Genomic DNA, 26,312 nt, shown 5'->3' on the forward strand with positions numbered 1-26,312 from the left:
ACTAAACTTCTCCTGACTTCCGACTGCATCTGAACTGGAGTGGCATGCACAGGAGGGGTGGATCTAAACTCTGAGAGGTGTCAGCTGATTAGTATCTGAGAAGAGACAGTGAGTGATTATGCAAGAGGGAGGGGAAGAGGAGGCAATTCAGGCCACCTTGTATGTGCATGCTGTCTACAACACAAAATACATGGTGTCCTGTGTGCAACAATATTAAGTTTTTCCTTTCTGAAAATATGATCAAGTGAGCTCTTATTGAAGAGTTCAAAAGTCATAAAACCCTCTGCTGTCCAACAAAGTGATTTATTTTATGCTACCATAAAAAAACAGCCATTTTCAAATCCCACACAAAGGTGCTTTCAAGGGTATCCAATTTTACACATTATATATATGTGAAAAGAGTAGTACAAAGCCTATTGTGGCTGCATGTAATCTGATACATTGCCAGTTGCATTGTCGGTGACTTGCCCAGAAGAATGCATGGAATAAGAAAGGCTTGTATGAATTTTATTCATGTTTTTGGTTGTTTATAATGATCCACAATGAGACTGACAGTGTTACAGAGGAGCAATGCTTGACCAGTGGGCTGTTTTTTCAAATCCTGGCACCTACATTACCCACAAAGCAATTTTGTCAATAAATGACATCGCTGGAGGTAATTTATCAGATTAAATGCAGTCTAGAAACACAAAAGGCCTCATACTACTTTCTTCACATATGTAGTTGTACTCCAGTATTTATTTGGACACTGTACACCTGCTGTTTTAGGACATCTCATACTCAGTATATATTTGATCAGATACACATAGGATCATTGTGTCTGGGGCCAAATGTATGCTAACAATAGCTTGGATTACTGGCCTATGTTAACACCATTTATTGGCAGGTAAAAAATACTCTACAGTGAAAAAATTACACTTGAGAAATCAGAAAAGATACTGAAAACAGGTTGTTTCTAGTGCGTAATATGTTGGATCAAGTGATAATTGTCTAGAAGCAAGTCCTTATATCTCGCTGAAATGTTACTTTCTAGGTGACTGACATGTACTACATTGACATGTATTAAGTATAACAACATATCATGACCAGATATTGGACAATAATACACTATACTTGATGAGATTTAAAGTTTTTTGCAGAGTACTCATCTCATCATTCTTGAATGACAAGACTGCATGACTGCAGAAAATGTCATGGCAATCATTCCAACAACTGAAGAAGAGTCGGCAGGTTGCACGCACATCACGAAGGTTCAAGGCTATCAGGAAATTGCGTGAATGAGAAGAGGGTAACGCCTGCACACTTAGTCCATGCCACAGAGGTTTAATGATTCCATCCATCCATCCATCCATTTTCATCCGCTTATCCGGGGCCGGGTCGCGGGGGCAGCTGCCTGAGCAGGGACACCCAGACTTCCCTCTCCCCGGATACTGCCTCCAGCTCTTCCGGGAGGACCCCAAGGCGTTCCCAGGCCAGCTGGGCGACATAGTCACACCAGCGTGTCCTGGGTCTTCCTCGGGGTCTCCTCCCGGAGGGACATGCCAGGAACACCTCCCGAGGGAGGCGTCCCGGGGGCATCCGAAACAGATGCCCGAGCCACCTCAGCTGGCTCCTCTCGATGTGGAGGAGCAGCGGCTCTACTCTGAGCTCCTCCCGGGTGACAGAGCTCTTCACCCTATCTCTAAGGGAGCGCCCTGCCACCCTGCGGAGGAAACTCATTTCGGCCGCTTGTATCCGGGATCTTATTCTTTCGGTCATGACCCAAAGTTCATGGCCATAGGTGAGGGTCGGAACGTAGATTGACTGGTAAATCGAGAGCTTCGCCTTTCGGCTCAGCTCTCTCTTCACCACGACGGACCGATACAAAGACCGCATTACTGCGGCCGCTGCACCGATCCGTCTGTCAATCTCACGCTCCATCCTTCCCTCACTCGTGAACAAGACCCCAAGATACTTAAACTCCTCCACTTGAGGCAGGAACTCTCCTCCCACCTGGAGGGAGCAGGCCACCTTTTTCCGGTCGAGAACCATGGCCTCGGATTTGGAGGTGCTGATTCTCATCCCAGCCGCTTCGCACTCGGCCGCAAACCGCCCCAGGACATGCTGGAGGTCCCGGCTCGAAGGAGCCAACAAGACCACATCATCCGCGAAAAGCAGAGATGAGATCCATTGGCTCCCGAACCAGATCCCCTCCGGCCCGTGGCTGCGCCTAGAAATTCTGTCCATAAAAGTAATGAACAGAACCGGTGACAAAGGGCAGCCCTGCCGGAGTCCAACATGTACTGGGAACAGGTCTGACTTACTGCCGGCAATGCGAACCAAGCTCCTGCTCCGGCAGTACAGGGACCGGACGGCCCTTAACAGAGGGCCCCCGACCCCGTACTCCCGGAGCACCCCCCACAGTATGCCACGAGGGACACGGTCGAATGCCTTCTCCAAGTCCACAAAACACATGTGGACTGGTTGGGCAAACTCCCATGAATCCTCGAGCACCCTGCGGAGGGTATAGAGCTGGTCCAGTGTTCCACGGCCAGGACGAAAACCGCATTGTTCCTCCTGGATCCGAGGTTCGACTATCGGCCGAATTCTCCTCTCCAGTACCCTGGAATAGACTTTCCCGGGGAGGCTGAGGAGTGTGATCCCCCGATAGTTGGAACACACCCTCCGGTCCCCCTTTTTAAATAGGGGGACCACCACCCCGGTCTGCCAGTCCAGAGGCACTGTCCCCGACTGCCACGCGATGCTGCAGAGACGTGTCAGCCAAGACAGCCCCACAACATCCAGAGACTTGAGGTACTCAGGGCGGATCTCATCCACCCCCGGTGCTTTGCCACTGAGGAGCTTACGGACTACCTCAGTGACTTCGGCTTGGGTGATGGATGGGTCAACCTCTGAGTCCCCAGCCTCTGCTTCCTCTATGGAAGGCGTGTCAGCGGGATTGAGGAGATCCTCGAAGTATTCCTTCCACCGCCCGACGATGTCCCCAGTCGAGGTCAACAGCTCCCCACCTCCACTGTAAACAGTGTTGGTGGAGGACTGCTTCCCCCTCCTGAGGCGCCGGATGGTTTGCCAGAATTTCTTCGAGGCCGACCGGTAGTCCTCCTCCATGGCCTCCCCGAACTCTTCCCAGACCCGAGTTTTTGCTTCCGAGACTGCCCGTGCTGCCGCACGCTTGGCCTGTCGGTACCCGTCAGCTGCCTCAGGAGTCCCCCGGGCCAGCCAGGCCCGGTAGGACTCCTTCTTCAGCTTGACAGCAACCCTTACTTCCGGGGTCCACCACCGGGTTCGGGGATTGCCGCCGCGACAGGCACCGGAGACCTTACGGCCACAGCTCCGGACAGCCGCGTCAACAATGGAGGTGGAGAACATGGTCCATTCGGACTCAATGTCCCCAGCCTCCCTCGGGATCTGGTCAAAGCTCTCCCGGAGGTGGGAGTTAAAGATCTCCCTGGCAGAGGGTTCTGCCAGACGTTCCCAGCAGACCCTCACGATACGTTTGGGTCTGCCAGGTCTGTCCAGCTTCCTCCCCCGCCAGCGGATCCAACTCACCACCAGGTGGTGATCAGTTGACAGCTCAGCCCCTCTCTTCACCCGAGTGTCCAAGACATACGGCCGGAGGTCAGATGACACGACCACAAAGTCGATCATTGATCTCCGGCCTAGGGTGTCCTGGTGCCACGTGCACATATGGACACCCTTATGTTTGAACATGGTGTTTGTTATGGACAAACTGTGACTAGCACAGAAGTCCAGTAACAAAACACCAATCGGGTTCAGATCGGGGAGGCTGTTCCTCCCAATCACACCCCTCCAGGTAACACTGTCATCGCCCACGTGGGCGTTGAAGTCCCCCAGGAGAACGACGGAGTCCCCGGTTGGAGCACTCTCCAGTACCCCTCCCAGGGACTCCAAGAAGGCCGGGTACTCTGCACCGCTGTTCGGCCCATAAGCCGAGACAACGGTGAGAGTCCTATCCCCGACCCGAAGGCGCAGGGAAACGACCCTCTCGTTCACCGGGGAGAACTCCAACACATGGCGGCTGAGCTGGGGGGCTATAAGCAAGCCCACACCAGCTCGCCGCCTCTCGCCGCGGGCACCTCCAGAGTAGAAGAGAGTCCAGCCTCTCTCAAGGAGTTGGGTTCCAGAGCCCAGGCTGTGCGTGGAGGTGAGCCCGACTATTTCTAGCCGGTACCGCTCAACCTCCCGCACCAGCTCAGGCTCTTTCCCCCCCAGTGAGGTGACATTCCATGTCCCCATGGCTAGAGTCACCATCCGGGGATTGGGCCGCCGGGGCCCCCGCCCACGACCGCCACCCTTATCCCTCTGCACCGGCCCCTTCTGAACCCTCCCGCGAGTGGTGAGCCCACGGGAGGGCGGGCCCACGTTGCTCGTTCGGGCTGCGCCCGGCCGGGTCCCGTGGGCAGAGACCCGGCCACCAGGCGCTCGCCTGCGAGCCCCAACCCCAGGCCTGGCTCCAGGGTGGGGCCCCGGTGACGCCGATCCGGGCGACGTGCACGTCCTTGGTCTTGTTATATTCATCAGGGGCGAGTGAACCGATCTTAGTCTGACCCGTCACCTAGGACCTGTTTGCCTTGGGAGACCCTACCAGGGGCATTAAGCCCCGGACAACATAGCTCCTAGGATCATTCGGGTGCTCAAACCCCTCCACCACGATAAGGTGCCGGCTCAATGATTCATTAAATTTAAATTAATTATTCATTCATTATCATTTCATTAGACCTCTGTGGCATGGAGTAAGAGTGTAGGTGTTAGTCTCTTTTCAATTATTCCAGCAGTTATCAAGACACTTCACCACGGACCAAAATGTCAGGCTGACATTGAGCCACAAGACATACACTTAATATAATAGGCTTTGCAGTTCAGAAGGACACACACATCAGTACCATATTAGTGTGAGAGAGAATGCTTCACGGGATGCGGCAAAAACTACCCAAAATAATATAAAACAAAGAGAAAATTAAAATAGATTTTTATTTCAAATGAACATCACATAATCAACCACACATGAAATGATTAAATACACTCAAAATAAGATTTATTTGCCTCTCTACTCACTCACAGAAAAACAACACATGTATTGTAAAGCTGTGCCGAAAACAAGTTCTTTTGGCATGTTTCATTTTTCAGCTAGTGTCTCTTAATTTACAGAATAAAAACAAACAGACAAACCTATGTAACAAAAAGAAAAAAAAAAAACACCTCTTAAAACATGTTCAACATTTCAGGATGAAAACTTAGCACCTTGTTCCAGTCACTGTGATTCTTAGACTGGTGTATAGTGGATAATAAAACCATAGTACGGTGAGAAGGGTTGGCCATGATGACACTGCCAATTACAAGGCATAACTCCTGCTGCTGTAGGATATTGAGGACAGTGCAATTTTAGACACCATGATAAGAAGACGTGTGCTGTCAGACACATGGACAGACTGACAGGAGAACTCATCCTAAGAGCCACATCACCACATACTTGATGCTATACACAATGACTTTCCAAAATAAAATACTGTACATATGTGTGCTGCTAAATCTGTGAAAGTAAATGCAATAGTTTACATGAAATGGCTTCTATTCAGAGCAAAACACTAAAACTTAACACTAAGGCACTGCTTAAAACAAAACGACAAACATAGCAGTGAGGTGTGACTGTGGAGACCGTCAAAAGAAATCAACTCTGCGCACAAAGCTGAGCTCCAGTGTCTCTACAATGATAAACTCGCTGCCCAAATGGACAGTGACCACAATACGCATGTAAGCATATTTAATGGTGTGACAGAAACACACTTTCTTTTTCTTTTCTTTTTTTTCTTTTACTGACCAGAGGTAAGAAGAACGACCCTATGTGATCTGGCCACAGTGTTCCAGGTGGTCTGCTGTGGACAGTGACGACACATGCTGATGCTTTACTTATATACAAACAACGAAAGGAGGATGGAGACTGACTCAGCGTCCCTTTTTGAGACCTGCCCTTTCTATAAAAATTAACTTTAGCAAGTACTGTATATATATATGCACACATCGTAAAAAAATGTTTATTTTCTGTCAGTGCAAAAATTCTGAGTTCATGTTAGCATAATTACGCAGGTGTCAAAACGTATTCCTTCCACGGACACAAACACACACAAACGAAAAAGTGTAATAGTTTCGAAGCACACGTGAGGTGAAATGACACATTTGCACCCTCTGAAGTGTTGGAGGATGAGCTATATTACTGTGATCTATGTAGAATGCAATAAAGAAGAGAAGAAAGATATTCTGAACACTGCATCAACAAGCAGATTTAGTCTGAGTTTAAGTGTAAATCACATTCAACATCATGCTGCTGGCCTTGTTTTCTTTGCATTTATAAATCCTTTTTTTCAGAATTTCAAAATCAAAAATGGTTTTTTTCAAAAACGTCTTTCAGTTGCGGGGGTACATGCTACATTTCTTCCTTTAAGAAGATTATACTCCTTTGTGATAGCAAATGATTTGGCAAAAGAATCTAAATAATTTCTTTTCAAATAAATTATACTCGTATATCAATTAAATATCTGGGGGGAGGACAGGGAATAAATAAACCTACAGCTAAGATTTTATGCTGACTGTGGTAAGTCTAAACTAAAATCAGCCCTTTATGATGAGGCTCCATTTTCACATGAGCAATTTGGACAAAGGGACACAAACTACATGTTCATGTGCACGATAAAGATTTGGAAAAGCAATACCACCCTGTTTTGTTCTTTTAAAAAAAATTATAACAATAATAATAATTCTGGGACATGGATGCTTCACACAAAACATCTTCTGGGCGAGAAATAAGATCAGAAAATAAACAGATTCCATTTACACCTGTCATTAAAATCAAAATGCAGTTAAAGATGCATCTGTGCACTACAAATTATATATATATATATATATATATATATATATATATATATATATATATATATATATATATATATATATATATATATATATATATATATATATATATATAGATATATATAGATATAGATATATATAGATATATATAGATATATATATATATATATATATATATAGAGAGATATATAGAGATATAGATATAGATATATATATATATACACACACATATATACATATAAATATATATATATATAGTACGTAAATACACTGCAGAGGTATTGGTTGGAGTATTAGTTTTTCTTCACCACCACTGAGGTCATACCGGATTTAAATACATGTCTTTATTTCGGTGTTAAGGCATAAAGCTGACTTTAGGTCCAGCTTGAATAGACTTAAAAAGACATCTCATATCTGCATCAGATTTTGACGCCAAGTGTATTTGGGCCCCATGATTTCTGTCGTATTGTTGATTTAATGTTTTGTTACATCAGCTTCAGAACTCTTAATACTGAATAAAATCTGTATTTAGGACCACTAAACACAGACAGCAGCATCAAAGCATGTGTATAGACATGTTCTATCAAACCCAATAGGGCTCTTTGCCATGTACACATGGTGTTTTAGAAGTACGGCTACTGTACAGTCAATACTTGGTATCATTTTCAAGGATAAGATCTGGTAGTAAAAATGAGGACTTTTAAAAGGATAAGTAAGACGCAAAAGTGTATTTACACATCACCACGGTCAAACAGCACAACGTGAATTATTGACTTCTTCTTTTTTTTCAGGTGATCAAAAATTGTTCAGGCAGCTACAATACAGTTTGCAGTCTTTGTAACACAGATCAAGACACCACTCTGTGAGAAACTTCAATTAGACTCGTGCTGTAAAACTTTGTGATGCACAAATACAAGAATTGTGCACACGCAGGCTCAGCAGAAGCCACTATGAGCCTTTTGTATTCCACAATAAAAATTGGCCGCACCCACCATCACACAGTGATCCAATGAATACACTATATTGTCTCTCTGCCACTTTTCATGCCCTTTGTCTGTACAAGTTAGTGACAAAATCAGGATGAAACGGACGGAAGACGTATGGTTTCCCTGATGCCATAGTCTGCCTGATGTGACAGGATGAGGCGTGGAGGTGCGGAGACAGTGGTTATTCAATGAGCCTCTCCTACAACAAAAGCTGAATGAAGTTTTTAAAGGTCCATGCTATATTCTCCATGAAGATCATCTAAGGCCACAATGTTCATAGAAGAAAGTAAAATGTAAACACTCTATGAAAAGAGAGAGAGAGAAGAGGAGAAATTATCATGGTGATGTCTCCTTTGTAGGATAAAAGGCCTGTTAGTTTCAACAAACAAGTGTCACAGGATACAGAACCAAAAAGCATACATCTTAGATATGTGTTTCAAAGAGATCATGTACCTTATGACATAAGGCACTTTAACAACTACTCCCAGTGCCCTGCTTTGGAGTAGATCCACTGTTTATCTCCTGATCATCTTCATTCTCCTCTTCCTCCTCCTCCTGCCAGCGTCCGAGGTGGACAGGGGTGGGCATGGAAATGCTGGTACCGAGGCCACTCTGTGCCTGGAAACCTGGGAAGAATATTGATATAAGGTCAGTCTGTCTTGCGCTGTAGCCACAATACATTGAGCACCTAATGTATTCGGACCGCTGCGGAGCAAATGTGCAGCAGAATGTATGTTTTAGCAGGCTACACCTGCTGAATGACTGACAGCTCAAAACAAGACTGTGAGCTTTTGTTTTCGGGATTATGTATTAACCTTGTGGACCAAACAGCACTGTCTTTTCACAGAGTTTATAAAATATAAATATAATATGGATTAGAGTTTGGTGGTTAAATTCTACAGACTACAGTAAGCTAGAGAAAAGCAGCCAAGCAACCAACAGCTGCTAGTAAAAAGGTGTTATTGATAACGCTCAGCCACTAAATGTGCCGTCCCATTTCACCCCTACCATTGCATTCACGTCACAACACTGCTGTTGTTAGAATCATCTGCCCCCTCAAGTGGTTGCCAATTTGTTAACATTAATGTTGTTAATGCTAATGTCACTAACGGTATGCTGGGTGCATACTGTAGAAACCGGCCATTTACATTCTTTCCACAAACTGGCCACTACCAAGACTTTTGATGCCAATGAAACACAGTTAATGTATAACAATAAAGGAGTTATACTGTTGGCTGACAGACCAAAATAGACCTCCAAATGCCAACAGAGTGATCAAGACCCCAAAGTGGGGTTCTCAATGTAGCCGTGAAGCACTAAAGATTTTATGATCACTGTGATTATTTTTAAAAAATGTTTACATGTTAATGCTTATAATATATCACATAATAATAACAATAACAATAATAATAATAATAATTTCTAGAACCAAGAGAATATTATTGAAGGATTGTATAAGTGCATTTTAGCCAATTTACAAATCATAAACATACATTTACATTCTTTCAATGTATGCTGAAATGTTAAATACTTTTATATTGTGTTTCTTCACGTTCCTGGCAGCCATTTCACTTGAGTTATAAAATCAGCTCAACAGAGACTTGACACTTGTAATACGCCCCAGCGAGCTTCATATCTGCAGTAATGTTACTGTGCCAAGTTGTCAGTGCAGGTTTGGTTTCCGCTGTGCACTACCATGTAGTAAAACGGAAGTGAGACAAATATCAAAGCGGACATAATTGCTTCTTAAATCTATTCTAATTTAATCTGAAGCCTCTGCTCTATTTGTAGTTTTTGATCTGACTGGAGCGTGTAATTAAGTGGAGCAGATTTAGGTCATAGCCATGATTCCAGCACTACAAGCGATCTTTTTCCCATTACACGGAGTCATTACATTTAATAATAACGCCATAAGTCAAGTCAAAGACGTCAAAGTCTGAAATCAAGCTCAACAAGCAGAACCCACTCTGAAAGTAACTTATCCATTGTTTCGTAGCTTAACTGAGGCTGCAAGGTTCTTTAAAATCAATATTTACCAGCGTTTGTGTGCAGATCTCTCATTGGCACTGGGCTCTGCCACTGCCCCGAAGTCCTCTGTGGATGGGAGCTCTGCTGGTGGAGCTGGAGATAAGCAGTTGTCAGTGTACAACAGAGCGGAGTACTAATGTACAAGAGATACTGAAAAAGTGTCACATTGAACTAAATCTATCTTTTGAGTAATACCAACGTTTCAAGCCCTTTTAAGCAGTGTATGCCGTGTATAAAACTATGTCAGGATATGTCTGGGGAGAATCACTTTGAAACTCAAGAGACAAGACGGATATATATATTAATGAATGTCAACTGCAGAGCCTGGGGGCGGCAGCTCAGGAAATTACCTCATGCAGGTAGATGGCGTGAAGACTCATCTCTGCTGAGGCAAACTCTGACTGCAGTGTGTTGCTCCGGATGCGAGAGTCACTGTTAGTCATGCTGAAAAAGAAACACAGCTGTTTATTTAATTCTAAAAGCTACAGTATAGAAAATAATGCTGCAGAAATGTGTGACGTGCGTGAAGTACCTGTCAATGATGGTGCGATCGCTGCGGTACATGGTGCTCTCGGGGTGGACGGATGTGGGCAGGAGGCTGTGTGCGCGGCTGCGGCCGGGATGTGCGAGCTGAGAGGAGGACAGAGAGGCCAGGACGCTGGCAGCAGCGGAAGCAGCGGTGCTCGGTGGGATGAAGCGATGGTCTCGGCCTTGTAGTCCTGACGCAGTTAGAATGGGGTGGGCCAGGACACTCGCCAACAGATTATCGGGCTGGAAACAGCAAACATCAATACAGAGCCAATAAGTAAATAAAATTAAAGTGGAATAGGAAAGAAAACATTGACACTAAAATTCTTTGGGGAAAATACCCGATTAAAAATAGCCAGTGGTAATAACTATCAATCATGGTCATTTTTTTGTCGTTAAAATGTATTAGCTGACTGTCAAAACATGATAGACAATGCAATTCGATCAGCATAACCATTGTCTTTAGTTCACATGTGGTGCACGCTGTTTGTGTCCTCTGGGTTTCTTACCCCAGTGGCAGACTCGTTGGACTGCAGCGAGGTGCAGAGGGGAGCCTCAGAGAGCAGCAGCTGAGTGGAGGGGCCGGTCTGTGCATCGTGCTGCACCTTGTCCTTCAGATGACTAATAAACACTGAGCTCTCCTGAGGCGGCTGCCAGTGCGGGTTCTTAATGGTGAAATGCATGAGGGACAGCTCCGTCTTGCCGTTTTCAGCCTGTTGGTATATGGAGGCCTCCGTCTGGCCCTCTGACATCCACTGCAAAAAAAAAAAAATTAATGTATATCAATTTAACATTATAACATTCAATTAATTATTCTCGAAGACCTTTGCTTGTTGAGAGTCACTTTCTCTCCAGTCTAATTTAAAAAAATCTTAAGAATTAAGTGGTTTGGATTTGATGTAACGGAAGGAAGAGATCGTACTGTTGGATTTCCGTGACGCCTGATGTCCATCTGCGCAAACGAGCAGATGTCTCCGACACCAACCACCTCCACAGTGAAGTTCCTGAAGAAGTCGATGATCTCTAGAGACTTATTTCTCAGGAGGAAGATGAGAATGAAGGGTGTGACGATTGGACTTAGCAGCTCCTCCAAGATGAACACCTGATTTGGACAGAAAAAAAACCACTAAATATACATTCTGAAATGTACACATAGTCAAATGTAGATCAATGTTCCCAAGAATTCATTAATAAATCCAGACTGCATCTCTGACACAGCAGCCACATTAACAACGCCATCAATCACACACACAAAAAAATCATCCATAAATGTATGCCGACTGAGACAAATGTGTTCCCATCCACCGAGTTTCTCCGTCCCTCACCGCTTTGTACTGGAACAGCTGCGCCACCTCGTCACGGGTCTCGCTCTTGTTAGCATTGCCCCTCCAGTGGTCTGGCATGTAGTGAATGTGTGCCAGCATGCACTGCAGCAGCTGTTCTGGGCACCACACCATATGCTCATCTGGGATGAAGGACCTGGTGTAGGACAGGTACAAAATATGGATATTTTTCAACATAACTGCCGTACATGTGGGATGAATTGGGGAAATACGATTGTTTTGTATGATAAAGTTAGATTTTTATGACTGAAAATCTTTGAAAAATAAAGTACTCCTATACCTAATTTGAGACAAGCTTCTGCATGCCATTAAATACAACTTAAATTAATTAATTACACAAATTTGATAAATATTATAAATACATTTCAAATTATAATCTCGTACAGAATATACTTGTCTGTAAATCGTAAAAAGCAGGCATAACAGTTAAAAAGTGATTGCCATCCTGGAATAGCACCAAGAAAGCTGGCTTTGAAAGCTCACCTGGTGATAGTGATAACCACCCCCAGCACAGTGATAGCAGTCAGAATGTGCTGCACTGTCAGAACGTCCTCATCATAGACCGTCAGTGCGATAAGCACAGCCAACACTGAGCCCGAGAAGAAGGCAACGTTCTTCGCCAACACAGTCAGCAGTGGTGATGTAAAGGAGTTCATGTATTTGGAAGTGGGTTTGTAGCCACGGCCTAAACGTCCGTGCAGCTCGTGGTTCAGCTCGTTGAAGTGCCGCAGGTATAAGCGGCCGTACAGGGACCAGCGTCGAGCTCCCAGGCTTCCGGGTTCTCTGCGGATAATTTCGGTGTAGCTAAAGAATGCGTAGAGCACCTGCCATACCAGGATGAAGGGACATAGCAGTAGGTTGGCCAAACCCATCAGGAGGATGACTCTACTGAGCTGCTGTGCAAGCTCTAGTCGGTTTCCACTCCGCTTGTACTTGGGGTGCAGGTTCCACTTATTCTGAAACAGGGAGCCAGGACCCCAGAAGAGGATGAGCTCAAAGTTGTACTTGAGGCCCTGGGTGAGGAACACCACGTTGCCCAGCAGGGGGAGCTGCAGCTGCACTGGCAGCAGTGATTTGTTTATCATCGCCACCATGTAGTTCTTGAATCGCAGTATGCGGTGATAGATGTCGAGCTCTGTCAGCTCTTTCTTGTGTATGCACATTTGCTGCTCTCGCTGCAGGCTGATGAGCCGGTCCTGGACTTCCTGCCATGTGACGTTGCATAGTTCATCCTGGGACGAGGAGGCAAGGAATACAAAGTAAACTGACGGATTGATGCTGCATGACAAACATCATCATTTTAGGTATGGTTATCTTCATGTCATCTTCAAAGAAGCCTAAGACATTTATCACAACATTGATTTGACTGACATTTTCCTGTATGTAATGATGAGGTCTCCAGGTGCAGCACCTACCATTCTGATCTTCAGCGCTTTGATGTAGAACTGCCTGATCTCCCAGTAGCTCAGAACATTGCAGAAGACTTTGACAAGTCGATAGATCCAGAAGATGGCTGCCATGATGAGGAGGAAAATAATCCAGCTGTTCTCTTGAATGCTAGAAAGAAAGAAACTCTTTTCAGACATGGCTTACTTCATGTTTCCTTGTTAGTAATGGCTTTTTGCCATTCAGACATGGGCGACTATGTAAATGTTAGCTACAGCTGTAATCAAACATGTAAAGACATTAACTTCCACCATTACAATGCTCATGCAATATTTGGAATAGAATGGAAATATAGGAATACTTTAGTTTAGGAAACACATTAACTAGTTGCTATAAGCATGCACATTAGTAACACACTGGTCTTTATGAATAATTTAAAGCACTTATCAATGGCTTGTCCTGTGTAACCACATTCTATAACTAAAAGGCCATTAACTAAGAGCTTTACCTCAATAACCCCCTAACTTCTTAATCATACTAAATAAGGAAGTTGTTGTACATTAAATACAATCTAAATATGCTTCCCTCAGTATGGGCCTATCAGAACAAAACATATAACTAGAAGTGTTGGTAGTCTTTGGACAACTCTAATTTAAGTCTTTTTAACTCAGAATTATTCCAACATTTCACGTGAGGTCTTTCTCATGTCTGTTAAATGACAAACATCCAATTGGACACATAGTTATGACACCCCATCTATTCTTAAGACCGTGTAATTTGACCCTTTACATAACATTTAACTTATAACACAATAAACAGATGAGAAAATGAGCAACTGTTGCTTTCAGTGTATGTTGTAATATATTAAAGTTAACATGTCAAAGCACAGGACACAGTGTGCATTAGTTAACAATACTTGTAAACACACCTTAGCCAATATCAGAATAAATGTTGCTGCTCCTTTAAACCTCTAAAGCAAACTAAACTTCTAGGTCAAAATAAAGGTTTAATGAATTAGGTCACTTTGCGACATAATAAACAATATATTAGTTTTCAGGACATGAATCTGGCTTTACAAGGGAAATTAGAGACGGGGTATGAAGAGGACAGAGAGGATCCAAACTGAGGGACAAGCTGTTCCCAGATTAGAATTCCAAATGTTTGTACGTCATTGACTTTGATATAAATGACTATTGAGCCACTGTCCAAACAGGAACAAATTAATGACAGGCCTAGCTGGAGAAAAACAAGTAGAGGCTATGTTACATCTTGATCTTGGAAATAAAATAAAAAAAGAAATCTGAAAGCATGGGGTTGGGGAGAGAGTGGGGTGGAGTAGGGTGGGAGGGTCTGTCCCTTGCTGCCAGCTAGTGAGGTGTCATGTGGTTGTCAGCCCGCTGGCCCAGCCGACTTGTCAGTATTTCGCCAGGACAGTTTTACCTCGTCGAAGCTATCAGTTACATGCATTGCCATGTTCCCTGAAGCAAATCTGACCACAGTACACAAATACCTCCCTCCAAGTCACCATGAGGAATGTTGCAATTCGAAGCTACCGATCTCAGGTTGAAATAAACAACAAAACTGAGAAAGAAGTACTTTTCCTGGAAAGTGTTGTCACTTACAAATCATATTTCTTATGTGTTTGTATTTTCGAGTAATGGGTGCTACACTGAGTGTACAATGAATGTAAAGATTTTCGGAAACTCATTTAATGCTAGCACGTAATCTGCCATTACCACTGGCACATAAATTACATATATTTTGCAGATATCCTCGCAACAATAATGCACAATAAATAAGGTAAAATCTGTGTCACGTTGACATATTTGGAACGTGGGTTAAAGTCGCTTCTTTTAGGTTTAAAAATAAAAAAGGCCACAGATGTTCAGATGAGTAGTTGTCCAGCATTATAAATACAAGGCTCTCATGATTTTCTGAGGTAAATAAGGAAACCCCCAGCTTAGATCTCAATAGACTACTGTTCCATTTTCGTTCACTGTTAATGCGACCAAATCTCGAGGTCTGAAACCCCATTCTGCGCAATCCAATAAAAAAGTAAGTGTGAAAGTCTGATTGCAACTGTATTAAGCCAGACAAATTAAATCCCTCTAAAGGCCCATCTCTAAGGGGCTCTAATAATATCCAAGACCATGTCTGCTTTAGAACAAAACGCCTAATCAAACTGGCTGGAATGAGAGAACATCACTTTGTGCGACTGCACAGCCCTTTTTGATTAATTCGCCTCAACTTTACACTCATTTTGCCCCATTGAGGAAAACACACTAAAGCCCTCCTCAATAGTGTGTTAAAGATGATTACCTCTGAGTGCATTGCTCGCTGGGTAGGATGGCATCTGGAAGAGTGACCTTGTTCCTGTCGAGCGGATTGTGGCCTGGGCCAGTGTGGTTAACCGCTCGGTTGGCAAACAGGACGTCATACTCCACGCAGTTGACCAGGAACGTCGTAAATATGACAACAAACAACAGCTGACTGTTAGGAAGAGACAAAAAGAAGAACAAGAACATAACAACAATGACAAAAGAGATTAATACTGGCATATAGTATTGCGATAAGTGAATGTATTTAATTTCTACCCATCAAGCAACAGACAGTGAAGTCAGCACATACAGAGAAGTGATAAATGTTTAATAGGGCAGATCAATTGAGTGCCGCTTATGTAATATTTTCAGGGGTTGAGCAGCAACATTTCAGTATTGATTCACCTGCAGATTATTATTATTTTTTTTTACAATTAATTGTTCAGTCTATGTGTGAAAAATGTGTTCAAAACCCAAAGACTATTCATTTACCATAATACATTTTAAAGAAAAGCAACAAATCCATAGAAACAAGAAGCTGGAACCAGCACATTGGCATTTTCACTTGAATGATGACTGAAGCGATTGGCTCATTATCAAAATAGCAGCCGATTAATTTTCTTAAGATCAACTAACCACTGCCGTTGTAGTTGACAGGCAGAGGTTTTTTTCATTTGGGCTCTTCCTATCAGGACACATTTAGTTCAGCTTATGGTTAAAGGGGCCCCACATTAATAAGGCAACTATGGCATTTGTCTGTTGTTTCAGACAAACAACAGACCAGGGTCCAATCATCTCACACAGGAGGATCGTGATTAAACAATACATTGCACTTACACATGATGTGATTATAGCTAACATATTATACTACGCTAAATGCTGACATACAAGTCAGGGTGCAAAATTGACTTTTTTGTCAACTAATGAGTAAGCGTTAAAATTTTACCAGCCAATCAATAGATCACAGTGTTTTTTGGGGATTTGTGTGTGAGGTTCATCAACCAGCCACTTGCTGGCCGCTGCTGGTAAATAAGTAACAACAATGATATTACAAGGCTATATAAATAGTAAGAGAACAAATAGTAAATAAGGCAATAGTCTTAGTCTTAGGCAATAATTTTTCACTGTTTAGTGAGAAAGGGCTGATTCACACGAGACTCAAGTACAGCTGGTGTTGAAATCATCTGGCTGAACTTGTTCATGCTGAAGCCTGAGGCATGCTTAACTGTCATAAACAACATGAAGAGGAAGACCCAGGTTTTTACAGAAAATCCATTTCCTGTCAAAAACCTGATGATGTTTTCCAGGAATCAGTATGATACTTACACAAGTTCAAAGAACTCTGACAGCATCATACAAGCAAAGCCATTCTTTTGATGGAAATGATAGATGTGGACAGGCTGGTTAAGGAAAAGCGCAAACAAAGACATCTGACTTTTGCCTAGATCTTAAAACTCAAGGTTTACAAGAAAATTAACTTTCCTAGTGACCCCTGCTCTAGAAGCACTGTAAAAGTAAGTGGCTGTCAAAAAGTAAACATTGTGGATTCAACAGATTCTGTATATGACTGCTGACACACATCTTAATAAGTGTGTGTGACAGCATGGCATTATGCCACTGAAGTGTTGGGAGACCTGCTATTTATCTACACTGTAATTTAAAAGGATATCCTTGTGAAGAAGTTATCCAGGTTCTTGATATGGTGCCATGAGTCTGCAATAAAAACAAAAGCATTAGATAGCAAGAAACCCCTACGGAGTAAACATTCTCATCAGCCTGTCAGTCGATTATATTAAAGATGCTTCAGTCTGCATGACATGTTTACCTTTTAGGCCTTCTGGCACATGCACTATTAAATCCTCCTCCCCTGGTGGTGAGTCCTCCTCGAAGTCCTCAATTCTCTGATACTCCTGGTAAGCTTCAAAGTTGGCCATTGTGCCTTTACATTCTTCTGGTCGCTCCCGACTGATGAGCTACTCGTAGTAAATACTGTATGGAAGTGAATGCAGTCTGGCAGCCCTCAGTACATTGTGTAAGCTAGCCTCTCACCAGCGCAAGCAGTTCAAATAAGGGGAACGTTAGCCACGGCTAGCATTAGCGTGCTAACTTGCTAGTCTAGCGGACAACGCTTGTGTAAGTCTACACTACCATGGTAACATGTAATACACTTGGTAGCAAATAAAACATAAGGGCTCCAATTCCCCACAGATTGACTACTGGATGTTAGTTGTCATAAAATAACGTTAAAACCTAACTCAAGTGTCTGCTGTCTGGTTAGCCTGTGAATGATTCAGCCTCTCATGTAGTCACGGTGACACGGTTTGTTTTGTTCCCGACTTGCTCCGTCCATCTGCTGATCCAGATCGGCTTTCGTCTTCGCTTTTGAGAGTCCAATCTGTGATCACAGCTACGTTTAAATCACCATACGATAGTCTTCACTTTGTCCCCAGGTCCGCTGGTTGGCTTCCGAAAATACACCATCCTCTGTGTGTCCACTGTTTTTGTCTTTCACAAATAAATGTCAACAAAACGTCATTGGCGTCACGTCCGGGTTTACCCACCGTCACTTCCCGGTCTGGATTGTAGTTTTTTTCGAGTTTTCCTCAAAGAATGTCAGATTTCTGTCGTGTCTCTTTTCAACAACGTTGCACAAATCGTTTAATATTGCCCAGTTCGTTGCCTGTTATGACCGAACCTGCTTTTTGCCGCCACAAACCCACATTTACAGTAAAGATGACCTCGTCGCGAGCTACAGAAATGCACTCTGGGTCAGAGCCAATATGGCAGCCTGCAGGTTGCCTGTGGATTACTGTACAGCTTAACGATTCATTTGGTCTAATGAGCGTTTTTTAATTGAAAATTAGGCGTGAATTATGTTTCAGCTACTCTGTTGTAGAGCAAACATCACTGCTCCGGTGCGGTCACTGTCGTTATACCCGCGAACCAGTAAAACAGCAGAGATATGGAGACTTGCACGGTAGGGTAAAGTGACCCGGTAACTAGTTTAGCTAGTGACAGCCGAACTGTAGCTGCTATATGAGCCATGTGTTAGTTAATCAACACTGATAAGCTTAGCCTACTTTGATTTTCGGAACAGTAACGTTACATGTTAACATATGAGGTTTCATTAGTGTTAATGGATAGATACATACAGGGGTGTACTTATGTGCAGTATGTCTTAAAGTAATGTAATACTATTTGTTTCCTTATATATCAGTATAGCAATAGTATAATATATAAGAATAAATTATGTTTTACTGTTTCTGTCTTGTTGTCTCCTTACATACATCCTGTTGTATCTGCCATAAACCTCTAATTTGGATTCATCAGTAAATAAGACATTTTTCCAGTCATCTACTGTGAAAATGGCCTTGTCTCCCCTCCTGAGAACTGATTTAGAAACTACTACCTGTCCCTTTGGGACCACTACAAGACAGCATCTTTTGACAGTACTTTCGCTGCTTGGCGTCTTGTGTTGTTTATTGAACAAATTCTGTATCAGTGATTTCATCGCTTAGTGAACCAAGCTTGATGTATTGATCACATGATGGTGTTGACACTTTGGGTCTTGCCTGATTGTGCTTTGGATACAAGAAAGAAACCTTTAGTCTGACTTTGCTCAGAATAACAATTTGACTTCTGACTATTTTCTTGAGTCCTCAAACTTTCCACTTATTTCCAGGTTAATGGGACATTATTAGAGATTTTAAGCATCGTCTCAGACTTTGGACTCCACAGTAGTCCAGACAGACTCAACATTAGTTTGTTATCCCAAACAGACAATAATTAAATGACAAAAAGTTAAAAGTTAATAAACAACATATTTGTGCTTAATTTGATTTGTCTTTTTCAGAAAAGTCCATTTCAAATGAGACCATGTGTTGTCAGGTCTACAATGTAAAACTTATAAAACATCAGGCCTGTGGGGAATTTTCATAATCAAAAGCAATCTCTTCCCATTGAGTCCAACGTGAGATTGTGATAAGATTTATTAATGATTAATTACAAAAAAATCATCAGATTTAGACTAGTTGCATCCTTTTTTATATATCAGTCTGAATTCCTACAGCCGTGACCATTGTAACATTAGCTTTGCAATACTTCAATGATTGATTATTGAATGCCTAATTTTAGTAAAGCAACATTATGTAGAAACGATCAATTTGTGCGATTTGACGCCTGCAAAGTTTTTGATTGAAGCACCACTGTTGCAGATACAAATCCCAGGTCTGTAACAGTTGGTCAGATGTAATGTAGGTGATAACTACAAACAAAACTGATTAAGTAACCATGTTTGTAACACTGTAATTCTACCCTCTCACTGAAACTACATAGTGCAGAAACAAGTGATGAGGGGCGGAGTGGCTGAGACAGAGACACCACTCACCCAATTACAAGACACTGTACCAAATTTTCATTTAAGGTGAAAAAGTTACATAATGTCACTTTAATATTCTTTCTTATATCCAGGTGGTACACATCTCCAGGATCGAAAGCTCACAGCTCCTCACAGCAGCCTGGAAATGCCGTCAGCCGTTTTTGGAGCCTCACTCAGAGAGCTGTCCGCCACTCCACCACCCAAACATCCAAACCCCCGGGAGTGGCTCTGAAATTCATCCTGGGACCAGCGGCGCTCACTGTCTCCGCACGACTGTTTTGCCACGTAGCTTACTGCGAGGCAGATGAGAATAACAACATCCCTGTGGAGGTTGTAGCCAAAAACCCCGTGCCTGAGTTCAAATGGCATATCCTGTGGGAGTTTGTCAAGCCTCAACTGTTTGCTCTCCTTGGTGCTGTTGTGGTAAGCTTAAAAATCAGTTCACCCAAACATACTTTCAGTGTGTACAAAATAAAATATAATGTGACATGTCTTCAGACTAAAGAAACTCATTTTAGTATTCTTCTTTCCAGCTTGCCTTTTGCACAGCTATCTTGAACATAAAAATCCCCTTGATGCTGGGCGACCTGGTGAATGTTGTGGCAGGCTACCTGAGAGAACATACAAGGAATTATGTCCAGGAGATAAGAGGTCCAGCGCTAAAATTACTTGCAATGTATGGTCTCCAAGTAAGTAAATAAATCTGTCATTCTGCTGAGTAGTTTCACACCACACTATGCTGTAGTTTTGACAAGAGACAAGTACAATCAGCCATTGTTTTTCTGCTGTCAAATGGAGATATACAGTACGTCTAATATAACTATCATTGCCCAATCATTTATTTACACACAGGGTGTTGTGCTTGTACTTGTAATATAGGTCAGTGGTTCCCAACCTTTTTGTACGACTTATCCCCCCACCGCCAAACGAGTTCACCACCTAAATTAATAGTTTATAACTGACTCGATATGTGGATGTATTTTTTTAATCAAATTAATTACATTTTTTGAAATTGTAGTTGGGCTACAGTTACATTCGCTCCATTTACAACCTAGCAACAACGGAAGTCTCCCCCCTGGGGCGCAAGTACCCCTGTTTGGGAATCAGCACTGATATAGAGGATAATAACTAGACATTTATTTCTCTGTTAATTACCTGTGAAGAAATGTAGGGGGCTGACGCCGTAAAAGTAACACCTGGACAAAATAACAGCTCCGAAATAACGACCACTTTATGAAGCTTATAATTGCGCTATATTTTTTACCGAAACTATGTCAGAGAAGCATTCATGAAGAAGACAAGTGTATCTCTATGATACCAGTCTGTAGTTAGTGCACTGTTTTATATGATTACGTTTTCCTTCAATCACTCTGCTCAGTTATAGCTTGCGGATGTTATGACTTGAGAAAGTCCATTTTCCTAAGAGCTATGATGCTTATTACTCTAGCATGTCTGCACGTTCTGTTCCGCTCTTTAAAAAAATCTGCCTGAAAACCTATAAATGTCACAGCTGTTTTTTGGGGGGAAAAATGTTCAGCTGCACTGGTCATTAATCACCTCCTTTGTGCAGGGCCTGCTGACAAGTGGCTACATCATCCTGCTTTCCAGGGTGGGAGAGAGAGTGGCAGCAGACATGAGGAAAACCCTTTTTGCATCTTTACTGAGGTACATAAATCCATCAGTGTTAGAGCAAAAGAATGCATGGTACAGTAAAAGCACTGGTCGCCAGCGATGATGCTGTCATTTATATGCTAATGGTCCATTATTAAGCTCATGGATGGACTATGTCTGCAGCCATTGTTTGATTTTTTTTGGTCTCAGGCAAGATGTGGCTTTCTATGACGCCAATAAAACTGGACAGCTGGTGAATCGTTTGACTGCTGACATTCAGGAGTTCAAGTCATCCTTTAAACTTGTCATCTCTCAGGTATGAAGTGTTACATTGGTGAGGTAAAATACTAAGTAATGTGCTATATTGTTTTAGGCTCCTAATATCTATGTTTTGTTTTGTTTTTGGCATATCTGCAGGGCCTGCGGAGTATCACGCAGACAGTTGGATGTTTTGTCTCTCTTTATCTCATCTCCCCCCAACTGACAGGCTTGACAGTAGTTGTCCTGCCATGTCTCGTGGGAGCAGGGGCACTCTTTGGCTCTTTCCTCCGCAAACTGTCACGTCTGGCTCAAGAACAGGTGATGTTGTATTATCGTTTTATTTAGAAATTTTTGGTAGCCACGAGGGGCTGCAAAATCAGAATAGCTGTAACTCAAAATGCCGGAGATATAAGCAAGAAAAATTTTTTTTCACAAAAGTGGTCAACGTACACTGTTCTCACGTCTACCTACAAATATTAAAAAGTTTCTTTACAGCTTCTTCTTGACACCTACTTCTCAGCATTATGTGATTGTGTGGGCTGACACACAAACAGAAAGATATGTCTATGTTAATGCTTGTATTGTGAGATATATTGTTGTAAGTCCAAATAAGTAAAAGTAGTAAACCTTCGTCGATCTCTGCCTCCAGAGTTCTGGCTGATTTTATTACCCAACAAACCAAGCTATGCATCTTCAGTGTCTGTACTTATAGCGTGTATATCTTTTAGACAAACAAGGTTTAATATGTCTTGACTTAACTTTGCTTAACTTAAGGTGGCAAAAGCAACCGGAGTGGCAGATGAGGCACTTGGCAATGTGCGGACAGTGAAAGCTTTTGCGATGGAGGAGCGGGAGCTCCAGTGAGTGAGACCATGTTTTGATGAACTCATAGACTTAGACTCAGTGTGCTGTAAGTCAGAGACAATGTGGTTAATGCCCCATCCAATTGTACATCGGTATTTCTTAAAACAAAGCTATTTCATACACTTAAAGAACGTTTAAGGTCATCGAAAAAAAGATCTCTTGGAAACAGTCCTAATTAGAAAATCCATTTTCAGTTTTTATGTCCAGATGGGCAGAAACTGAGATTTTTTGGAAGCTACGATGCGGACACAAGTTTGCTTCATAATTAAGACCTTATCAGTGTGTGAAGCATTATTGGCAGATGTGAACTCGGCGTATGTGTTATGATATTGGAGTATTTTTGTTTTGACATTGACAGAAGTCAGTGGAAGTTTCTGTAACCAAGCAACAACTTCACCCAGAGTATAGACTCTGCTTTCTGTTAACAACATCACAGGCATGCCCAGTGTACACGAATGGACACGTGATATGTGTTTTCATGGGTGTTATTATGGACAGAGATTATTTCTGAAACGCTGCTAAAACACTCATCAGGACAGAAGTGGAACCCTGTTACCGAAAATGTATGTATGGACTCAATTTCCAAAATCTTTTTTCTGCAGGTTATATGCATACGAGGTTGACAAATCATGTGACTTGAATGAAAATCTTGGTGCTGGAATAGCGGTTTTCCAAGGACTGTCAAACATCACCCTGAACTGTGAGTGTATTTTATGATGAAAGCAGATAAATACATCTCATGATACTCTGTATAGTCATTGTTTTGGGTTGTGTGCTGTTAATACAGGCATTGTCCTCGGAACCATTTTTGCTGGAGGGACTTTAATTGCGAGCAGTGAAATGTCCCCTGGAGACCTAATGTCTTTCCTGGTTGCCTCCCAGACTGTTCAGAGGTACAAGACACAACCTGTTTGACAGTCACTGCTCTTTATGAACATTTACATTCAATGTTATTTGTTTAAATGTAGCTGATGTTTAGGCTATAACTCCTGTATTTTCTTTGTGCTCAGGTCACTAGCCAGTATCTCCATCCTTTTTGGACAGGTAAATAAAAATGATATACACGTGTTGAGTGTGACTTTTTATTCAGGCAGAAATCAAGCCAATCTCTTACCTTTTGTTACAGATGGTGAGAGGAATAAGCTCTGGCGCTCGGGTTTTTGAATACCTGTCTCTGAAGCCGACTATTCCACTGTCCGGAGGAGGACGCATCCCGTACCATTCTCTGACAGGAAGAGTGGATTTCATGGACATTTCATTCAGGTAAATACAAAACAGAAGTCAATTTCAAGACATCTAGTGAGACTAACTGAACATAAATATCAAATGATTTTATTTTTTTTATATATATATACTCGTAGCTATCCAACAAGACCTGGCCATCAGATCCTGAGCAGGTTCAACTTGACACTGCCACCGTCTAAAACCATTGCGATTGTTGGAGAATCAGGAGGAGGTAATGATTCTGATTGCAAACGTGTGACGTGTAAACAATGTGATCGCGAGCCTGTAATGACTCATGTGACACATTTAAGGGAAGTCCACTGTGGCGTCCTTGCTGGAGCGTTTCTACGACCCGGCCAGTGGCGTTATCATGCTGGACGGACTTGACATTCGAACCCTTGATTTGTCCTGGATGAGGGGGCAGGTCATTGGATTTATCAATCAGGTAAAGACCGCTCATCACATTGACTCTATAAAGTATCGACAGAGATTTTGGGTCTGAAAAGTGAAAGCAATACAGAGATGCTTTAAGCCTACATTTATCCCTATTTGCCAGCAGGGGGCGAGTTCTCAATCGCTTTCTTAAGTCTTCTTCAATGCAGCATGATGTTCATTTAGTAAATTAGGATGCCATTTAGAGTAAGACAGAGGATAAAGCAGGGTATTAAGTTGCTACTCGCACTTGTCATTGGGGGTCTCCGTCATATCCAATCAGGATATCATCTCCAGCTCAGATCGTCTTGTTAAAACATGGTCACTTCTGGCTCCGAGAAATAAAGATGGCTACAGCCATGATGCAAAAATTTAGGCTTCAAAGCAGTAGTCCAAAAAGTGATGGCAGAAGATGTGTTGGGTTTTATGTAAATTATTAATTAATCTCAGTTTTTACAACAAGGATATGAATAATTTGTCAATTTAAGAGAACTATTATTTAGAAGCATTTTTACATGTCCGGTCTTCACAGTATCACAAACCCTGTGTCTCTGCAGGAGCCGGTTTTGTTTGGATCATCCGTCATGGAGAACATCCGCTTTGGGAAGCCTGAGGCCACAGATGCTGAGGTCATTAACGCAGCCAAGCAAGCCAATGCTCACCGCTTCATTACAGCTTTCCCAGACGGCTATAACACCATTGTTGGTACGTGTCCTCGTTTAGGTATTTACAAGACACTAAAATTTGTGTTCCATTTAAATACTAAGCTGTAGAGTTCCAACCCAGGTGAGCGAGGTGCGACGCTATCAGGTGGCCAGAAACAGCGCATCGCCATCGCCCGCGCCCTGATCAAGAACCCCAGCATCCTGGTGCTGGACGAGGCCACGAGCGCCCTGGATGCAGAATCAGAGCGCGTGGTGCAGGAGGCTCTGGACAGAGCCACGAGGGGTCGCACTGTGCTCATCATCGCCCACCGGCTCAGCACCATCCAAGGGGCCGACCTCATCTGTGTCATGAGCAATGGCCGCATTGTGGAGGTGAGGTATTCGGAGAGGTGGGAGGTGCTCTTATCTCCTCTCGGCTTTCTTTATTTGACTTACAAGTTCAAAGAGGTACTGACAAAAGGTTCCTACAGGTATATTGGTTGCTTCCATCTCAATGTACTGACGGCGTGATAAAAGTTTTGATGTTATCTAACACCTCTCTTCTTTTGTCTTAAGGCTGGGAGTCACTTGGAGCTGCTGAGCAAAGGAGGTCTTTATTCTGATCTGATCCGCAGGCAAAGAGCTGAGGGGCAGAAATGAACGCACCAAAAGCTGTTTACTGTAGCTCCACAGTGAGACTGCCAAGAGTAATGAAATTCATAGGGAAGTCTTGCCTGAACAGATAATTTATTTTAAACAGGTAATGTAAATTCCAAAACTAGTTTTATGGCAAACTGTATGTAAATGTGTAAGCGGACCAACTGGATCAACAAACCACACTACTGTACAGTATCTTACTAAAATGGACATTTCTTGACTCTGTTTTTCTCTTATCCTGTACAGAATTATAAATTACAATGTAATAGAAGAAAGAATTAAACTTTGCTTTAATGAGAATATGCTGTATTTTTTTTATTTTTTTTTTTAAATCACATAAATCACAACACACAGAATTTCCGTGTTTTGTCATAAGTGCAGGGTTGAAGAAACTGAACACTGAACCTAAATAATGAACACAATGTTTTTAGTGGATAGTGTCATTTCCTTGTAGTGATTCTACAGTTGAAATGTTTCAGCTCTCTACGGGGAAAAAAGGAAGAAGAATGTAATTTCTGCTCTGTGCTTCAGTTGCTCCTCACAGTCAAACATTCTGTTTAGATGTGACGTCTGGGGAGGAACTGCTGTTTGGGCACCGATAAAACCTCCTTTACAGGGGTGTAAACTTTTCAAGCACAAACCTACCTCAGGATGTGTCAAACTGACTAGTCAAATCGTTTCAGTAATTCGTCAGTTTAAATCTATTTTATCATATTTCATCTGCTGGAAAGTACAAACTTCTTACAACCACCCTTTTCCCTGAATTT

At 42.6% G+C, this 26,312-nt stretch overlaps 2 protein-coding genes across 2 annotated transcripts; one reads left to right on the forward strand and one right to left on the reverse strand.

The window, feature by feature from the left end:
* Positions 1-7,598: 7,598 nt before the first annotated feature.
* Positions 7,599-18,045, reverse strand: atg9b (autophagy related 9B). The gene is made up of 14 exons (XM_030403243.1): positions 17,300-18,045; positions 17,144-17,187; positions 16,801-16,865; positions 15,476-15,646; positions 13,186-13,327; positions 12,254-13,002; positions 11,753-11,906; positions 11,350-11,529; positions 10,937-11,182; positions 10,432-10,670; positions 10,250-10,343; positions 9,908-9,992; positions 8,325-8,497; positions 7,599-8,173 (listed from the first exon to the last, which is right to left on the reverse strand). The coding sequence occupies exons 1-13, from the start codon at positions 17,406-17,408 to the stop codon at positions 8,343-8,345; spliced, it is 2,433 nt and encodes an 810-aa protein (XP_030259103.1). The 5' UTR covers positions 17,409-18,045; the 3' UTR covers positions 7,599-8,173; positions 8,325-8,342.
* A 166-nt stretch (positions 18,046-18,211) lies between these two features.
* Positions 18,212-25,845, forward strand: abcb8 (ATP-binding cassette, sub-family B (MDR/TAP), member 8). The gene is made up of 16 exons (XM_030403244.1): positions 18,212-18,451; positions 19,945-20,275; positions 20,386-20,541; positions 21,423-21,517; positions 21,674-21,779; positions 21,881-22,042; positions 22,499-22,584; positions 23,191-23,288; positions 23,376-23,481; positions 23,599-23,632; positions 23,715-23,851; positions 23,950-24,044; positions 24,124-24,257; positions 24,802-24,949; positions 25,031-25,281; positions 25,465-25,845. The coding sequence occupies exons 1-16, from the start codon at positions 18,348-18,350 to the stop codon at positions 25,546-25,548; spliced, it is 2,127 nt and encodes a 708-aa protein (XP_030259104.1). The 5' UTR covers positions 18,212-18,347; the 3' UTR covers positions 25,549-25,845.
* The last annotated feature ends 467 nt before the right edge of the window (positions 25,846-26,312 follow it).

This window comes from Sparus aurata, chromosome 21 (genome assembly GCF_900880675.1).
Source record: "Sparus aurata chromosome 21, fSpaAur1.1, whole genome shotgun sequence".
Taxonomy (NCBI): Eukaryota; Metazoa; Chordata; class Actinopteri; order Spariformes; family Sparidae; genus Sparus; species Sparus aurata.

Excerpts from the sequence above, each read along its gene's own strand:
- abcb8 (XM_030403244.1), top strand. The coding sequence starts at position 18,348 with ATGTTTCAGCTACTCTGTTGTAGAGCAAACATCACTGCTCCGGTGCGG. Across the intron at positions 22,043-22,498 it reads CACGTCTGGCTCAAGAACAG|GTGGCAAAAGCAACCGGAGT; the intron begins GTGATGTTGTAT and ends GCTTAACTTAAG. Across the intron at positions 23,482-23,598 it reads GCCTCCCAGACTGTTCAGAG|GTCACTAGCCAGTATCTCCA; the intron begins GTACAAGACACA and ends CTTTGTGCTCAG.
- atg9b (XM_030403243.1), bottom strand. The coding sequence starts at position 17,408 with ATGGCCAACTTTGAAGCTTACCAGGAGTATCAGAGAATTGAGGACTTC. Across the intron at positions 16,866-17,143 it reads TGGATAACTTCTTCACAAGG|ATCTATCATTTCCATCAAAA; the intron begins ATATCCTTTTAA and ends CAGCCTGTCCAC. Across the intron at positions 13,328-15,475 it reads AGCGAGCAATGCACTCAGAG|CATTCAAGAGAACAGCTGGA; the intron begins GTAATCATCTTT and ends CTTTCTTTCTAG.